This window comes from Diorhabda sublineata, chromosome 3, assembly GCF_026230105.1.
Source record: "Diorhabda sublineata isolate icDioSubl1.1 chromosome 3, icDioSubl1.1, whole genome shotgun sequence".
Classification (NCBI taxonomy): domain Eukaryota; kingdom Metazoa; phylum Arthropoda; class Insecta; order Coleoptera; family Chrysomelidae; genus Diorhabda; species Diorhabda sublineata.
In genome coordinates, this window is record NC_079476.1 from 13,992,637 (window position 1) to 14,011,455 (window position 18,819).

The 18,819-nt window shown below is 31.9% G+C and overlaps 1 protein-coding gene across 3 annotated transcripts in view; it reads right to left on the minus strand.

Annotated features, from left to right (window-relative positions):
* Positions 1-18,819, minus strand: part of LOC130441839 (uncharacterized) — a 677,503-nt gene that overhangs the window by 298,085 nt on the left and 360,599 nt on the right. For all 3 annotated transcript variants that reach the window (XM_056775648.1, XM_056775649.1, XM_056775650.1), the window contains exon 3: positions 2,365-2,394. In XM_056775648.1, the coding sequence (XP_056631626.1) occupies positions 2,365-2,394 (30 nt within the window). The remainder of the gene's footprint in view (positions 1-2,364; positions 2,395-18,819) is intronic.

Genomic DNA, 18,819 nt, shown 5'->3' on the forward strand with positions numbered 1-18,819 from the left:
GGAAAATAAATATACTATGTACAGGTGATCTGAGAAGTTTCCAACCTCAACCTAAAAATTCCAGCATTTACCAATGATTTAGAAAATATATTCGCATGCTTTGAAATATTTTCACTGAAATTTCAGTCTTTTTGAACTCGCAGTTTTGGCAACTGAATTTAAACATATCAGTTTGACTGACGATAAGAGTACGACACAACCATAAACTTCGACAACAAACAATTCCATTCAAAAAGTTCACAAAATGGTGATGGATGATCGTCCGATAAAGGTTAAAGAAGTAGAAGAAGCATAACAAAAAAGTAGAGTATTAAGTGTGCGTGAGCTAATTGCGCGTTAGCTCACTTTAGACCAAAATCGAATGTACATTTTACAGGCCTTATTGATGCAGTTTAAGACAATCAGTCTGATTCTTTGCGTCGATTCATAACTGTAGATGAAAATTGTTTCCACTCCTACTCTCCTAAAAAGAAAAAACAATCAAGACATTGGATTTGAATGGGAGAATCTGCTTCGTAAAAAGTAAAGACATTTTTATCGGCCAGAAAGTGATGGCGACTGTTTTGATATAGTTATGGGATTGTGCTCATCGTCTATCTATTAAGTATATCAGTAATAGGAGATCAGGAGATCAGGAGATCAGTAATATTAAGTAGCATTGCTTCTTAAGATAGAGGAAAAAATTTCAAAAATAAGACTTCGAATTGGTTAACCACTCAACTTATTCACCAAATTTAGCCCCCAGCGGCTTTTCTAACCTCAAGCTTTGAATTGAAGGACAGAGATTTTCATCATGCGCGGACATTATCATATACGTAAACGACTATTTTGAATGAAAAGACGGCAATAATCATTTGGGAGGGTTAAAAAAGTAGAGCATCCCTGGACTCAGTGTATAGACTATGCTGAAGAATTAAAATAATTATCGAAAAAATTGTCAACCCTCGAATTATCTGATTGGATATTAGGATCAATTTCGTTAATTTTTCCCTTATAAATCTAGAAGATTTTAGTATCGACTGTATATTACAATTTGCAATCGATCGTGTTGTATACCTTGACCATTAATTTATCGAAGAGATCGTTCGTGCAAATATTCAGTTAATGGAAGTTGTTACTTGGTAGTTATCATGAAACTTGCTTCTTGAAATCCAATAACGAATCCAAGTGTGCAATCGTCGGCGCTACCATAAATATAGCTCTTCTTCGATCGTCTACATCGTGTCTCAGATTCCAGTTTAAAACAATATATCGAACGAGTATAATTTTGATAATATTCGTTTTTTAAGCTACTATACTTCGCGTGTGTTTTTTTTTTCAATAAAATATAGACATCAACTATACATAATGATGGTAATAGATATACATATAAATTTATTCTGGCGTAATTTAATGTCGTGGATGAAGTACGAGGGTTGCCTGAAAAGTGTCTGACTTGAGAAAGAGCGAAGACATTTTGTCCGTAATGATATTTATGTTTAACATAGCTTCCTTTTAAATCCATACACTTCGCTCACCGAAGCTGTATCCAACGTTTTTAACAGTTCCAAATAATAGTTGTTGTCTTTCTCCTCAAAATAGTGCTACTTTGTGATTAGAAAAAAGGGCCAGATCGCTGCTGCTCAACATCTTCGGTCGTAAATAATAATATAGAGCTCTGTACACCACGTTCAAATAGTCTTGCATTTTCTTAGGCGTATTGCCTTTTAAAAAGAAATATTAAATTACAGATTTACACTAAATTTTTTCATTTCCAAAATATACACAACGTCTTACGTATTGTCAAACAAGAATTAAGTGTCCAAAATGGTTGAAAATTTTTGTGAGAATATCTCGACGTATGCGCTATTACATTTTCTAGCTTATATTGATAAGTAATAAGATTATCTTCAAGTTAAGGTAGTAAATTTTTCAGATAATCAGCGCGAGTGCAACTACTATCGATTCTCAAAAAATTTAATATTAAACCACATTACAAGAAAAAACTTTACAGCAATTTATGTGTGTGAGTGAGAGAATTCTAGAATTGTTATGCTTACATTTTCGTATCTTTCTGTATATATTATTTACGTGTCATCTAATTGTACCATTGTTTATTTGTACTTTCCAACTTTAATTGTCAACTCTCATGTTTTTTCTACCTTGAGGTTGGCCCTTGCGCTGTTAGGTGGTAAAATAAATAGATAAGGGCGGCTGCACAAGTATGTGATTTTCTAACATAAGTATTGTTAAACGTATTATAATACAATACGATTATATACCTCAATTGGATCATTCAAATGAGTAGCGAGAGAGACTATTCCACAATATCTGCTTACTTAATCATAGGTAAAGGAAAAAGAAGAAAGAATTACTAGCACTTACCTAAGTGTGATAAATCGGACAATTCAGAATCTGAAAAAAATAAGAATATTAGCATGTATTTATCAAACGACATTTTATCAAATTTTCAATAAAATATATTTTTTTAGTTTCAGTCCATGTATGTAACGATCTCACCTAGAAATATAACAAAATAAGCTCAAACCTTGTTTAGATCTATAACATTACAAATGCTGTCTCATGCACTAACGTGTGAGTGTTCTTACATATTCAATAAGGTACAAAAAATCACTTTTTTTGAGGATATCCTATTCTATATATTTTCTGGGGTATTTAAATTTATTATGGAACTTTCAGGAAATTGTACTGGCTATAAATATCAACAGAACCATCTTTTTACACGTTGGACCGTTTATGAATTCAAGAGCACCGAGTATGAAGCGCTCAAGCAGGCGTACTTAGTGTAAATTGTATTAAACTAAAAAGAAACATTTACTGATATAATATTTATTAAAAAAGTAGGATCGTTTACTATAATATCGTTCAATACACAGCTCAATTCATTATTAAAACTATACAAGAATAAAAAAGCAGAGCACTATTTACTTTCAAGTAGAATATTATGTAATATTATGAAATACCAAAAAGCTTTGTTACATTTTTAGAGGAGTTAAAACAAAATAACGAAAATGTAACCAATACTGATTTATTTTGAAATGAAATGTACATCTATAAGTCATACTATAATGGTTACGTTTCGAGAAATATTATTAGATGTAGTATTATAGGTAGTGCAGAATGTCTTCAGCTATGACCTTGAGAACAGTTGCGCATAACTAAACGACAACAGTGCACAAAATTATTAGAGAGATAAAAGAGAGAGGGATTCGTTGGAAAAACAATTTGGTAGGATAAGGGAAATTTTTTATAGGAGGAAGGATTGTTGGAGTTGGCCTTGATATGGGAGTTGCATCTCTACAGTGCAGAGGTTGTGATGGTTGCGTGGTATAGTGTTTACTGTCCTGGCTGGAAAGGAGGGAAAGCGAACGACCGTTGGCCAGAAGAGAACGAAAAGAAAGTTCTAGTAAGCAAAAACGGCTCTTGTTTTTTAAAACTTTTATGTTTTTTTCATTGTTGAAAAATTTTAATGTGGGGCAGGGTGTATCTGCGGCTGCATTATTTCCTATCGTCGGCAATTCGGCCGGTGAACCGGACTAAGTGATGAGAAAGGGTTTCATCTTATAGATATGGGAGAGTTGTCAAGGAACTCGAGGTAGATTTCAGGGAGATAAAATTATATATAAATACATGTACATACAAGTATTTAAAGCCACAATAAGCTAATATTACAGTATATCTAAAATAAATATTAGTAAAAAAATAAACATTTTATCCTCAGTTCCTAATTAGAATTGAAATTTGGGTTGGAATTAAATTTTTTGGTCAATATGTTATTAGTATTTATTTTTATGGGACTAACAAAATGATCTAGACCTCTAGGTAATATTCATGATACAATCTCAACAAAACGAGTTTTTTGTTATAGGGAATAAAAAATATTAATAAAAATTAATTGAATCAATTGTCATTTAATACTAAAAACTTACAATTGAAGTTAAAAATAAATAAAAAAGAAACAACAGTTTATACGATGAGCTTGCAACCTAAGTCATCATCGCCGTTGGCTTCATTATCTGGAAATCACTTTCACTGTCATTACTATTGTAACCTAAAAGGTCACATTTTGGGCTCCGACTAAGCTCATCATGTTAATGTGTGTTGTCGGGGTTCGTTGCAAGATTTTGATGTGGGTATACAAATTTTGTATGCTTTCAATTTCCCAATGGGGCGCCACTCAATTTTTTTTATCTAAATTGAGAAAGGTATAGAAATAGGTTGAGGTATCTCTAGGAATATAGCTACTTGTTGAAAATAAAATGATTTATATTTGAAATTATAAAAAAAAACAGGTTAAAAAAGTTACCCGCAAAACTCATAAGCTTTGGTTTACAGGAAATAATGAAGTAAATTTTACAACAAAAAACTAATTTGAGTGGATCTGACCTTTAAAAACACATGAGACTCCCTACTTGTCAGGAGAATACAAACAGGACCACATCCGTGGAATGCGGTAAGGAATCAAAGAAGTTCATTCAGTCAATCGTCCCGGACTAGGTAGTTCCACGAGTCAAAGTTTGACGTTAAATCCAAATTAAGGTCGTCTAAGTTTTAAGCCCCACTAAAGGTCCTATATCCAAAACTAAGTCCCTAATTAAATTAAAAAGAAAAATGTACAAAATACAATCTGTGAAAAATTTCGCCAATTTATAGACTACTAAAAGAAATAATTTATAACTTAATTTTTTAACATTTTCTGAATGCAATAAAAAAGGTAGTCTATAATTTGCAGCCTAACCTAGTTTATAATACAGTAATTAGAACTATTTCTGCTTTTACAAAAAAAAGTATCTTATCTTCCTTTTTAACGAAGGGAAATTATATCCAATTCTTTTTGGATGTCAATTAACAATTTAATATTCCAGAATTTTTGAAATCGGCGGAAGGCTCCTTTAGGCCGGCTAAATCCTGCTTTTCAAAAATCTCTGGAGAAATTGATCTTAACGCTACCACGGTCGCTGACCAAAAGAACAAGGTAACTACCTCTCCAATCGTCAAATTCTCAGTCGGAAATATCACGACTTCAGCAGATATAGTATTTGGAGCCAAATTTAAAAATTTATAATCAAATCCCTAATGAAGAATTCCACATCGGTTGACCGTCAAAAAATATGAAGTTAACAGCAGACTTCTTGAGCAAAATCGGGTCACACGTCATGACGACAATCCAGCCAGGTGCAACAATAGCTCAATTTCAAAAAACCACCTAACAAATCTGAACTGAACAAACAAAAATCAATATCCGCAAAATTTACAAAATACTGCACGAATAACCTAATTCATGAACAGCTAACTAGATGTGGCTCTAATCTTCTAAGGGGAAGCAACTTGGCTTTTACAAGCAACATAATTCTGTAACTAGTTATACACGTCTGGCAAATTTCGAATAATGCTTGCCTCCTTTAGACCAAGTACAAAATAAACTGTGCTAAATAACTTAAATTCTAGGAACCCAGTATCCATGTCACCAACAAGTACATACAAAACTACAAAAGAGGTATGAAATATAATATATAAATATTTCTACTCAAAGATAATATGACAAATATCTTATAAATAAAATTATTTACAAAAAGAAGTTGGTAGGTTTATATCGTATAATGTTTATAACAACAAAAGTAACTAACAAGCTGTGAGCAGTGGAAACTATGCTCTCCTAAGTTTATTATCAAATCCGCCACGTTTTCTCTTTCTACAGTCAACTCACAAAATGTTTTTTTTGTTAATTTCCACACAGCATCTAATTTGAAGGTTACGTTGCAAGCAGCTACTTCGTTCTCCATCAACGCCCATATTTTTTCTATTGGGTTTACCTCTGGATGATCGAGTGGTAAACGTATCGTTAAAATGTCATGTTCTGCTAAAATTTTATCTATCATATATGTTTTAAAACTTGCCTTGGGTAAATGTATATAGTTCAGCTTCAGAAACTTAATCACTGTTCCAAAAACATGAGATGCTCAATATTAAATTTTAAAAGAAACTTTTTACTTTTAATGAAATATTTGAGGTATATTAGGGTAGTATGTGGAATGATAATTAAAAATTTATTGTTTCAAGTAATTTCGGTGATCTTTTAGTTTTAGTGCATTCTATTTTGTATTAATCTATCGTATTAATACCTGCAACTATTATTGACAAGTTCTTTTAAATTAATACATCTGATTCAATTCTTTTTCACGATTCTTCCATGCTGTGATGTGCTCATCAATTTTTTTAAATATATTATGACAAACTAATATTTCGTTGATTGTTTTACATCATTTTATCAATCAAAGAACGTGAGAAATTGAATTTTATTGAGATGTTTATATTTCAAATATTCCAACTTTCTTTCCCTAATTGTTGAAATTCAATATCTATAAGTACCCATACGAAAAAGAAGCAATCATCAATCTAAACTATTTATGAATTATAAATGTTACTCAAACTCTTCTTATTTAGCATTGTCAGATTTTTCATTGTAATGTTCATGAAACATTTCTAGAAGCTTCTTTTTATTATTTGATTTCATTTAAAGTTTGTGAGTTTAAGAATTAAGTCTCTCTTTGTTGCTATTTAAAGGTTCATTAATACTGTTCAGTTGTTTGTAACGTTTTGACAACTTACTGTCCTATGTGGATAGTATCAAAAGGAACCTCATATACACATAAAAAATCACATATGACAGATATCTCGAAAATCGGAAAATAGATTGACAAATCACCAATACGAAATAAAATCGCATTTACAAGCAGTAAGTACCAAAAAACATTTTAATCATATGAATTGTTTTACTTATACTATAATATAAAACAATTCTTATTTCAACAAAGTTTCCAGTCTATTCTAATTGATAAGTGACATAACGCATAAAATATATGTGTTAGTATATCTAGGTTGATATTGCTAGCATCTATTTAACTTAAAATCAAAGTATATTTAAAATTTTCTTAGCACCCAACGTTATCAGCTTTTTTGTTATCCCTCTGTTTATATTATAGTGGTCTTGACATTATTTAGAAGATTAAACATAAAAATATCATTCCCCGTTCACTTTCTATACCTTTTCGTTTCTATCTCTCATTATTCAGCATTTTGTTGTTCCTTGTATAATCTACATATTCAAATGCACTCCCACCTACCACCTTTTTCCATAACAAAAGCGTTACAATAACAGATGTAACAAAATGAACTATATCGATCTTATTTGTTTATATACACATCTAATAATAAATATTTTTTCTAAAATCGAGGTCTACCAACTAAATCCGTGGGATTTATTTCTAAAAATACATTTACGATGTAAACAAATGCATGAGAAACTTAAGGGCTTTAAACATGAAATATATTACCGATCAATGAACTGGAATAGTTGTGTTTATAGTTTGAAAGAAATAAAATGAGCCACACCATACCATATATTTCGTTTGAGTGACAGTTTGGAGTCGTTTTTAGTACGAGAAAGTTCATAAAAAAAAATCAAAAATCAAAAATTTTATTAGTAGTGGAGATTTAATTAATTCGCCTATTAATAGAAATTTTTCTTGAATAGTTTGGAAAAATATAAAAATATCAATATAAAAATAAAATATTTATATAATATATACATACATATATACAATATAATATATAATATAATAAATATATAAAATAATAAATATAAAACAAATATAAATATAAAACTCAAGAGCCAGCCTCGTCCACTCCTGGACATCGAGAAGACGCAAAGTGAGCAGAAAATTTAATACAAATTAATACTTCCAGTTACAAAATTGTCCCCAACGACCCCACCACATATCTGGAAAAGTCCTCCGATGTCAAAGTTAACCTCATACCTCGAGAAAAATAATTCCGTATCCATCGTATATTCGGTCTTCCGAAAATTCACAAACCCTATCTTCCACTAGGTCCTATCTTTAGTGCATTTAATTGTCCCATTCGACTTCTGGCCAAACATCTTGCTGACATTCTTCAGCCAATTACTGAACAATTCTAATACTCCGTCAAATACTCTCGTCATTTTATCGACCTACTCAAAGGTTTCGATATTTCTCCCACAGATATTCTTGTCAGCTTTGATATTATCTCCTTATTTACCTACAACCCTATCGATGTGACTCTTTGTCTATGTAGTCTAGTCTAACCATATTGTCCCAAATTATCTTGCGCTCATCAAACATTATTTGTTCAGCACCTACTTCATATTCCAAGTTAAGTTCTACCAGCAACTTCCCCATGGGATCCCCTCTCTCTTCCGTCATTGCCAACCAGAGTGTTTCACACTTGGAAAGAATGTTGATAGAGGTCTGAGCAACAAAATCTGCACGACACATTATCGGGTCTTCAGCTGTTGTTGAAACGACAGTACCAATCTCTTCACATTTCTTTTTCTATATTCCATATTTAGTTTTTATGACTTTGTTGTCACTTCTTTGTTACAGAACATAGGAGTATATAATTTTCTGTCTTCTGCTTTAAGTAAGTAAAGGTATGTACTATGTATTGTTATGTATTGTATGTATTGTTTTTGTATACCATTCCGGATTTTGTGTATTCTGTATCTCTTGGTTTCTACAGATTCTTTAGTCGCTTCCTACTAGTATTTCTTTATCTGTCCGTACAACTATTCAGCGATTGCATTTTGTGTTTCCATATTCTGTAATTTTATTTTATAATGGTTGATTCTTGCTTCAGGCTATCTAGATTATATTCACTTTCATTTACTCTACTTTGTTGGTCTTGTTGTTCCATTTTTCTTCTAATTCTACTACGAGGATATATTGAAAAATTCTCAGCCTACTATAAAACCAAACAAAATTTCAATGTCAATTTTTTTTATTACTCAACATATTCTCCTTTCAATTGGATACAGCGAACCTGTAATTTCTCTAGACATTTAAAAAAATGTTATTTCTCTCTATGCAAACCAAACCTCCACAACTTTTATTACCTCCTTGTTGGAAGAAAATTTACGACCTTTTAAACTTTTTTTCAGTTGAAGAAAGATATGATAGTCGGATGGAAACAAATCTGGTGAATAAGGGGGGTGTTCTAGTAATTCAAGCCCTAAATCACGAATTTTTTGCATGGCAACATGAGGGGCGTTGTCCTTCAAAAACAAAACACCTTTGGATAGCTTTCCGCGTGTTTTCTCTTTAATTTTTTCCTGTAGAGTGGTCAGTAATGTCGATTAGTAATCTCCAGTTATTGTTCTACCCTTATCCAAAAAATAAATCATGATTACTTTATGGCAATCCCCAAACTGAAGCAAAAACAAACTTTTCCAGCAGATTTTTGAACACGAAACTTGGAGAACCAGAGTGTCACCATTCCATCGATTGTTGCTTTGTTTCTGAATCGTAGAAATGTACCCAAATCTTATCCATAGTAACGATTTGGTTTAAAAAGTCTACATCGTTTTAAATCGAGCACAGGTCGAACGCGATGCTTCTACCCTTGCACGCTTTTGGTCAACATTCAATCATTTGGGCATCCATTTTACAGCAATTTTTCTCATGTCCAAATTGACTATATGATGAACGCGTTCGTATGAAATATTCGGTGCTTAAGATATCCGTTTTAGCCCAATTCGATGGTGTGATAAAATCATGTCATGAACTGCATCGATATTTTCGGGGACTGACACAGAAACTGGCGTTCTCGATCGGTCATCATCTTCAATCGAAAATTTTATCAAAATACAGAAGTCTGATGGTAATTTTCTTCACGCATTAGTGCGTAAAATAAGTTTAATTTTCCGTTAGGTTTTTGTGATTCTTTCCTTCCTAAAATATATTATATTTTTATCCATATTTTGAACATTTTCATCAAGATTCGAACCTAAAAATAATTATTAATACATAAGTAGAAAAAATAACGGAATGAGCGCTATTGATCTTGGTGCCTTCCGCATGTGACCCTTATACTCTATCCACTACTCTACGGAGACTTAATAATACTTTTCTTCACACACTGGTACTTAAAGTGAAGTTGTACACACTAGAAAGTGTGTCTAAAGTACGTACTTTACACACGGTAAAAAAAGTTATTTTTTGATCTTCAGATTATTAAGCACGTCTAAGGGAACAATAAGTTCAAATTATGGCATTGATAAATGTGACATATAGGGAGGATTGCCAGTAAAAACCTCCCTTTTGAAAACTCAATAGTAAAAGTTTATTATGTGGAAGATGAGTTGGTTGGTTTGAAACGCTTCAATCTGCACACTTCAGCATGGGTACCGAACTATCAAACAGATTTGGGGGCACACCTAGTCTTTCTTCATATTTTTTGCTATGTTTGCTAATTTGTTTTTCGAAGCTGAAAACTTTCAATTCCTCTCTATTATTCTGTTAGGGACGTACCATAGAGCGGCTACTATGGTCCTCTACATTTTGTCTTGAAGGCGCTGTAAGATTTCTAAGTTCTAGTTGCTGGCTGAGTCCCATAGCTAGATGCCATAGGTCTATATAGGCTTTAATACGGTTTTGTATATAAAAAGCTTATTTTCGAATGATAATCGTAATTGTCTGCCAATCATCCAATACATTTGTTACAATTTGAGCCCAAAATCTCTTGTTGAATAAATGTCAACCTGTCTAGATGTACCCCTAGGTATTTGGTAGAATCTGTCTCTGCTAATTCTTTGTTGTATGGAAAAACGGATGGACGTCTTATTTGCTTTTATTTCCCATATTTGTAACCATTTTTCTACTTTGTTCAGATTACCTTGCAAATTTGAGGATGTTCCTCGAGGATTAATATGAGAGGCAGTAATGTCTGTGTGATTTGCGTAAGTTGCAACTGTAACTAACCAGGTAGTTGGTGCAGTAAACATCTGGTCCAATTACGTTACCTTGTGGAACGTCAGCTTTTACTTTAAATAATTCCGAGCGGGTTTCCTGTTATTTTACTAGTGAATAACGGTTCATTAGATAAGATTTTATTATTATATAATAGATCTGGGGGGTTTTCACTTTAGTTTGTAGAGGATTCCTTCATGCCACACCTTTCAAACGCTTGACTAATGTCAATAACAGCACCGCTGCAGTATTTTTTATTTTCAAGTCATTGTTTATTTGTTTGACCAGTCAATATGTTTGATCTCTCATACTATTTGCTGCAGAAGTAGAATTGTCGGTGTGGGATTAGGGTTTTTTCTGATATTATAGGTTCTAATCGTTTTAGAAAGTTTTTCGATGAGTTTGGAAATAATAGGTAAGAGACTGATGGGTCGATATGAGGTCAATTCATTGAGATTTTTCACGGATTTCGGTATATTAAATTTGCATTGCATTAAATATTTGTGTTTGTGCCATTATTGCCTTTTTGATTACATTTTTCAGTATCTGTGATGAGATCGTATCTTGGTGCCTTTTTATAGATTTCCTCTGTAAATATTAATCCAATCTCGTTGGGTTTGAATTTTTTTATAGTGAGATTCATTTGCACACACCTAATTAAGTCAAAAGATGTTGCTTACTGTTACGTTATCGTTAACTTCTTCTATATTTCTGTGGAAATTTACTGACAAAATTCACGTAATATCTCATAATTTAGCTACGACTAAAACTAATTGGAAACTTCCCATGCGTTAACAGTTATACACGTTTGCTGTCCATAATATACGAAATAAGTCGAAACCGCGGTCAAAACTCGTAGCGATGATAAATCACGAGAATATTAGATTTTCATGATAAATGACAGGAAGAAGATGAGAAACGTGGATTCTGGCCTTACGATTAATCTATATATGGGGTGTAGCGGAATGGCAATGCAAGTTTTCACTTCTAGTTAATTTTGAAGATATGTATTCTAGGTTTAGAATTTAGAGTCTAACGCACTAAGAACGCGCTGCTCTAATGGGATTAGGATCAGTATTTTCAACCTTCACCGTTAACTTATGTCGTATTCTATTAATATGCGAAGAGAAATAATTTTTAATAATTAGAATGAAGTTAATGAACGACTTGAAAATATTTTTAATACCTGAACAATTATGCAAGTCAATGCAAATGACATCTAAACAATCCTGATAGAATAGAGGGAAATAAATCTGAACATTTGAAGTATCCCATTAGATAATGCAAATAGATTCTGTCCTTCTTATTATTTGCCGTAACTTTAAAAAGAAAAATAGTACGAGTTACATAGATAATGTAGTATTATAAACAAGAAAAAAGGAAATCTGAACACCACAACAGCAGTATATATTGGTTTGTTTAAAGAATGAAGAGAAGAAGAGCCAACACATGAAACTTGAAAAAGAATCAGACACAGAATCTTTATAGTCAAAATTATAAATGGGAAGAACATACATTGAAAAACAGGCCAGTTTGTGTATCTGGAAACTAATAAATGACAAAGATGTTGTAAAATAAAAAGATAGACCTGGGACTAGAGTACCAAAAGATGCGCCAGAGCATTGCATCAGTTTGGAATTCAAAATGTTAAGAAAAACAAAGAATATTTTACAAAACTATTGAAAAACCGACATGATGTACGGAAGCGAAGCCTGAACAAGAGTCAATACAATAAACTAGAAATCTTGGGAAGAAAAATATCACTAAGAATATGTAGAGAAACAGAAAAGGGATGAATACCACAATCATCGAAGAAATACTGCCTATAAGAAGATGAAAAGAGACAGCACTATAGGGTGACTGGAAAATTGGAGTAAAGACTTATTAATGAGTCTCTAAACACGAGCGCCTTTCATAATGTATTTCTAAGTTCAGACGAATACAGCGTCATGAGAATGCAGTTAGTTAAATATTTAGATAAAAGCTTTATTGGCAGTAGATATTCTGAACATATTCTGTCATCGGATTCATTCGCAGTTTGAAATTGTGAGTCCGCGGAGATAATAAAACATGCTCAGGATTGGAAATACTGTATTTTTAGAGCACAGATTTCTAATTTCGAAGGTGTTCTGGATACGTCCAATGTATCCTCGGACCGAGATAAGAACTTTCAATTCGGCGTTGGTACAATTATCAAATTAGTGATATTTATCACGAACTGGCCTCTAATCTATGTGTTTTTTCTACTTGTAATTAAAAAAAATGTTATAGTTGGCTTAATTTGCAAATATCATAAATAAATACAGGCCAATTAATTATTAAGTAAAGTGAATCTTATATGCATTTTATTCCCCTAGCTAGTTTTAAATTAAAATTACAATTTTAGATGTTCGTGGAAGAATGTATGTTTAGAACATAATCTGAACAAAGCATGCGTATTTGAAACATTCGGAAGATATTCATAATAAATTTTTTGAAAAAATCGATTTCTTCATCTGACAGTAACCAGACGTATTCTGGAAGAAACAACAAGAGCAAGAGCAAGTTGTATTAAGTATTAAGTATAACATCTAGTTGCCAGTGAAACATAATTACAATCATATAATTTCATAATGCAAGAAAATTTCCCAAACGTATTTCTGCTTTTCCTGCGTACCTGACGGCGTTAACTATCTAATTGCTTTGTTTTTTTTTTATTTCGATTGATTATTTTATCATGAATTATAAAATCATATATATTGTGAACTGCTGCATAAGTTGAAATCATGCTTACGAAAAGCAGAGTTGTCATTTCCAGGAATGGTCTTTAGTATTGGAGTTCTCTTATATGTTTCATATCAAAGAGATTTCTTGAAATGATGATTTTAGTTTTATAAACAGTTTAAAGTGACAACAAACATATCAATATAAAATTCAGATGATGTAGATGAGATTTTACGTGATTACTCACACAATCTAAACATATTTTGATTTTAATCTGTTTTCCGATTATACTGTTTTCCTTTTGAATGTTGAAACATTATTTTTAATATTTACTATTTTCAAAATTTGCCGTCTGTAAAATATTCCAAAAAACTAATTAGTGATTTAATTACGTAAACGATTTCCAATTTTAATTTTCTGTCTACTCAAGGTAAAACATATTTCGAAGATGACTCATGTATTACGTTTTCAAAGTAGATATCTAAAAATTCAGGTGTTACGTACTGTAATAATCGTTTAATTTAAGAAATTCTCCAGTTTAGTCCACCAGACCCTGGAATTGAATGTTAATCACTTTTCTTGGTAGCATCTTAATTACATAAATATTGTTGACCGTTATTTTTTAAGATGTTTTTCATTTTGTATTGATTCAAGCTAAATATTTAATTCTTATTTTAAATGGAATTGTGACTGTGATTTTAAGACGAAAACCATCTGGGAATTTTTTATATTATCTCAACATCTTGAAAAAATACAACAATTTTATATGGATGATATTTGATGGTATAATGAAAGATGTTGTCAACCAATAAGTGAGTAAAATTAATGATTTAGAATTGCTATATCTTATTGTGATTAACAAGTCTTGGCAATGGATTATTAAGTTTGGGTTGAATGTCAGAACATAAATTATACATAATATTTTGATTCATATAGCAACCTAAAAAATGTGGAGAAACTTTATCTCGTTATTTTAGTCTAGGACCAAGCCTCTTGGGCTGAAAACCAGAAACCTTATTTTTTGAAAAGGAAGTACCACATTACTCGAAAGCTGTATGCAAATACGAGGCTTGACTGTTAAATAATGAGACTGACGATATAAAATATATTAATTTGAATAGAAACTATGCGAATTAAAACATTAACGTTTTAATATATCTTGGATTTTAACAAAGAATGAACGTGAAGCAATAACTTGAGACTTTCTCAAAAAAAGGTCCTTCCATTGCATGTTTGATTATAAAAAAACACAGATAACTGTCTTATAATAATTTACAACACTTTTTCAACATTTTGTTTCAATTTATTTCCCCGTAATTCATGCTGCTGATAGTCCTCTAAGTATGAGTGGAGTGTATGTTGATGACACACAAACAGAGTTGTACGAAAAAGATTTTATTTTATTGATTCCTTGGAACAGAGAGCAATAACAAAAGATGTTGTTATGTTATGTTATGATCAATAAAAATGCACATACCTCATAGTGTAAATGAAATAAAAAAAACTTTTCTAGAAGTTTTAGTGAGAGAATCTGATCTAACACCCAGTAATTATCACCTCTTTTAATCCTCCATCGGTACCAACGAAGATTTTCAAGATGCTACCTGAGCTTACTGATGATAGACTTTTTTTTCAGGAAATATCGGGAAGACAGTGTTGAGTTATGATAAATGTCTCAAACTTTTTGACTATTTTGAGTTGTTATTACATTGTTTTGTCCACTTTACTTCGTTGTTTGTTTACTTGTTAGTGAATCCACAATCTCAAATCTTTTTCAAACTTGAAACACTAACTTAAAATGAATTTATTTTGGTTCGTAGTATTCTAAGTTGAAGAAGCTTACTTCAACCACAATACTTAATTAAAATCAATACTAAAATTTCCACGTGAACATGAATATTTTTGCCCCTAAATATAATTTTAAGTTTTGATATTACACCTTCTACATTTGAAAAGAATGATTAAAATAAAAAAAATTCACTTTGTTTTTTTGTAGGCTTTTGTTCCTTAGTGTCGTGATTATACAGTGCTTTTCAGATAAAAGTATCCACCTTTAATAACTTTTGTAATACTGGTATTTAGAAAAAATCCAAAAACACGTCAATTTATGTTGGAAGGGGCAAGCATTATGGCTTATTTAAACTTACTGGAAAAGCCACCCCCTCACCCCTAGCAGCATCCCCTTTATTTTTTTAAATTACTTTTCATATTTTTTATGTAAAATTTGGATACTCCTCTTTGAGCTGATTTCAAAAATGTATAATACTTGTAGGTTAAAGTGGTTAGTTTATGAGATAAACAATTTTTCTTTTAAGAGCACAAATTTTACTTATTATTTACTTTCACCTTTCGCCTGTACTAAAATGGGTTGTACAACAGTTCAAACTCTTTAATCTTTTTAACTGTGCTATTTATTATGAAGTTACAATAAGTGTTCAAAATGAGTACCATTCACTTCCATACAATGGTATAATCTATTTTGAAATGCCTCTCTGACATTGCTTAATACGGCTGGATTTAATTGTCGACATTCATTTTCTATCCTCTCTCGTAAATCATCCAGAGATTCTGGTTGGGTAGCATAAACTTTTGTTTTTAAATTCCCCCATAAAAAGAAGTCTAGGGGTGTTAAATCCGGTGACCTAGGTGGCCACTCCATCATCTGCCCCCTTCTACCTATCCAACGAGCGGGGAATGTTTCGTTTAAAAATTGTCGGACAGGCATAGCATAGTGTGGGGGAGCTCCGTCTTGTTGAAATACCAGTAAATCTTCGGAAAGGTTATCATCATTTTCTATTATTGTTGTAATACGTGGGTCAACCCCTTCCCTGAGTAACTCAAGATATGATTCACCATTTAAATTTCCGTTGATGAAGAAAGGTCCGACAATGTGGTCACCTAGGATACCACACCAAACGTTTAACTTTTGGGGATGTTGTGTATGGAATTCACGCATAATATGTGGATCACTTTCAGCTCAATATCTACAATTATGCCTACTTACTAAGCCATTTAATGAGCATGAGCATTCATCAGAAAAGCAAATATTGTTTAACAATTGTGGATTGTTATTGATAATTTGCGTCATTGATTCGCAAAACTCTAGACGACGATCAAAATCATCTTCATTCAACTCGTGCACCAACTTAACTTTGTATGGGTGGTACTTGAATTTATGTAGAACTCGGAAAACTGTAGAAGATGCAACACCGATCGCTCTACTTATTGTTGACAACGATTGGGGTTGTTGAGCCTCTAAGCTGACTTGCCCTAAAATTGCCACTTGGATTTCTTCGTTATTTACGAGTCCCTCTCGCTTATGCACTTTATTGCAAACAGACCCTGTTGTGGTAAATTTCTCCATCAGTTGAATTACATACTTATGAGTTGCATGTCTTCCGTCATGTAATTCGTTAAATATTCTAGCAGCAGCTCTTGCACAATTATTATTTTGGTAGTATAAACCTACAATTTCAATTCTTTCTTACAAAGAGTAAACCATTTCAGAGAAACAAAATAAATAATATATCAAATTACACTATCAATAGTGACTACAAATTCTAGTTGACAATGTCAAACTTTAATAAAAAGTAGAGTTTTTTGTTGTTTGGATTTTTTAAGTAGAATAAATAGCACAGTTAAAAAGATTAAAGAGTTTGAACTGTTGTACAACCCATTTTAGTACAGGCAAATAAGGTTAAAGTAAATAATAAGTAAAATTTGTGCTCTTAAAAGAAAAATTGTTTATCTCATAAACTAACCACTTTAACCTACAAGTATTATACATTTTTGAAATCAGCTCAAAGAGGAGTATCCAAATTTTACATAAAAAATATGAAGAGTAATTTAAAAAAATAAAGGGGATGTTGCTAGGGGTGACGGGGTGGCTTATCCAGTAACTTTAAATAAGCCATAATGCTTGCCCCTTCCAACATAAATTGACGTGTTTTTGGATTTTTTCTAAATACCAGTATTACAAAAGTTATTAAAGGTGGATACTTTTATCTGAAAAGCACTGTATATGACTTACTTTATTAATCGTTTGTCGGGTTTAATCTTGTTTTGTTTAATTTTTGCTATTACTACGTAATAATCGCTGAATATTTCATATTTTCTTTTTGTATTAAAATGTATTCAATAAATAATATTTCTTATCTACCCGGTTGCATTCTCGTGTAATTGTGTATAAGTATCTAATAATTATTATATTATATGTCTGGCAAAATTCTAACGACCTTTTCCCATTGACGTTTTTAACTTTTTCTCAATAGTATCCTACATTCTATGTCTTGTTTTTCACTCTACTGTTGAAATAACCTGCATTATATAGGTTCGTGGCAAAAATATCTGTAGACAATCAAATGATAATATTTCCATGATTTTCCAATAGTATAAATTATAACGCAATGAAACAGTACAGCAGCTTCTCAAGAAGACTAGTAAAGGAATAAGCAGAATAACAACTCTTTCATCACCTTAGGAAACTTAACAAGTAGCTGGTAGAGATTCGAAAGATGTTTTGTGGAAGCTGTTGGTACCAGAAGGAAAGGAAATGGAATTTGGATGGTGTATGCTTAATCGTTTCAGCATTGACAGTAATACAGTGAAATAAGATTTTGGGATGAAAAAGAGTTGTAGCACACTCAAAATTACCAAATGTTCACGATATAGTTATTTAAAGAAAAATATTGTTTATCAAAAAAGGTTGGCAAAAAAAATTGAGTTTAGAAAAAGAAAATGAATTTTTTATTATATTATGAATACCAAAACACATTACAAGAAACGGTTCCTATAAATGGAAGATTATTAAATTCTATGAAAACGATTTCGTACATTTGCTTCATAGTTAATCGTTTTCTTACAAAACGCCAGGATGTAAGATTGACTTTTATTTTTCCGCCAAAGCGGGATTGCTGTAGTACAGTAAAACAAACTTTCAATAACTTTGTTGAAAATCATCGTAGAGACAAGCATCAGAGTACGATGTGTTTTCTAGGACACCTAATTCATTTCGAAATAGGAAAAGCCGTAGAACTGATTAATAGTTTCAACCAACATTCCTGTGATTTTCTTAAGAGTGATGGGATTCTGTATCAACTTATATTCACAACATCCAACGATATCTAAATCCTTCTCAGGATTTTCTCAACAAATTAAGCCCAAGCAGGCAGTTTTTACTCACCACAGAGATCTACTTTGCGAATGTCCTGCTCACTTCGCTAAAAGGCTTAAGAATCTTGAAGGGGTAGTGCTAACACTTATGGAAGTGGTACACAAAACAATAAAATTTAGAGTCTTGTACAAAATACCTTCTAGTTATGGGTTCAGAGTG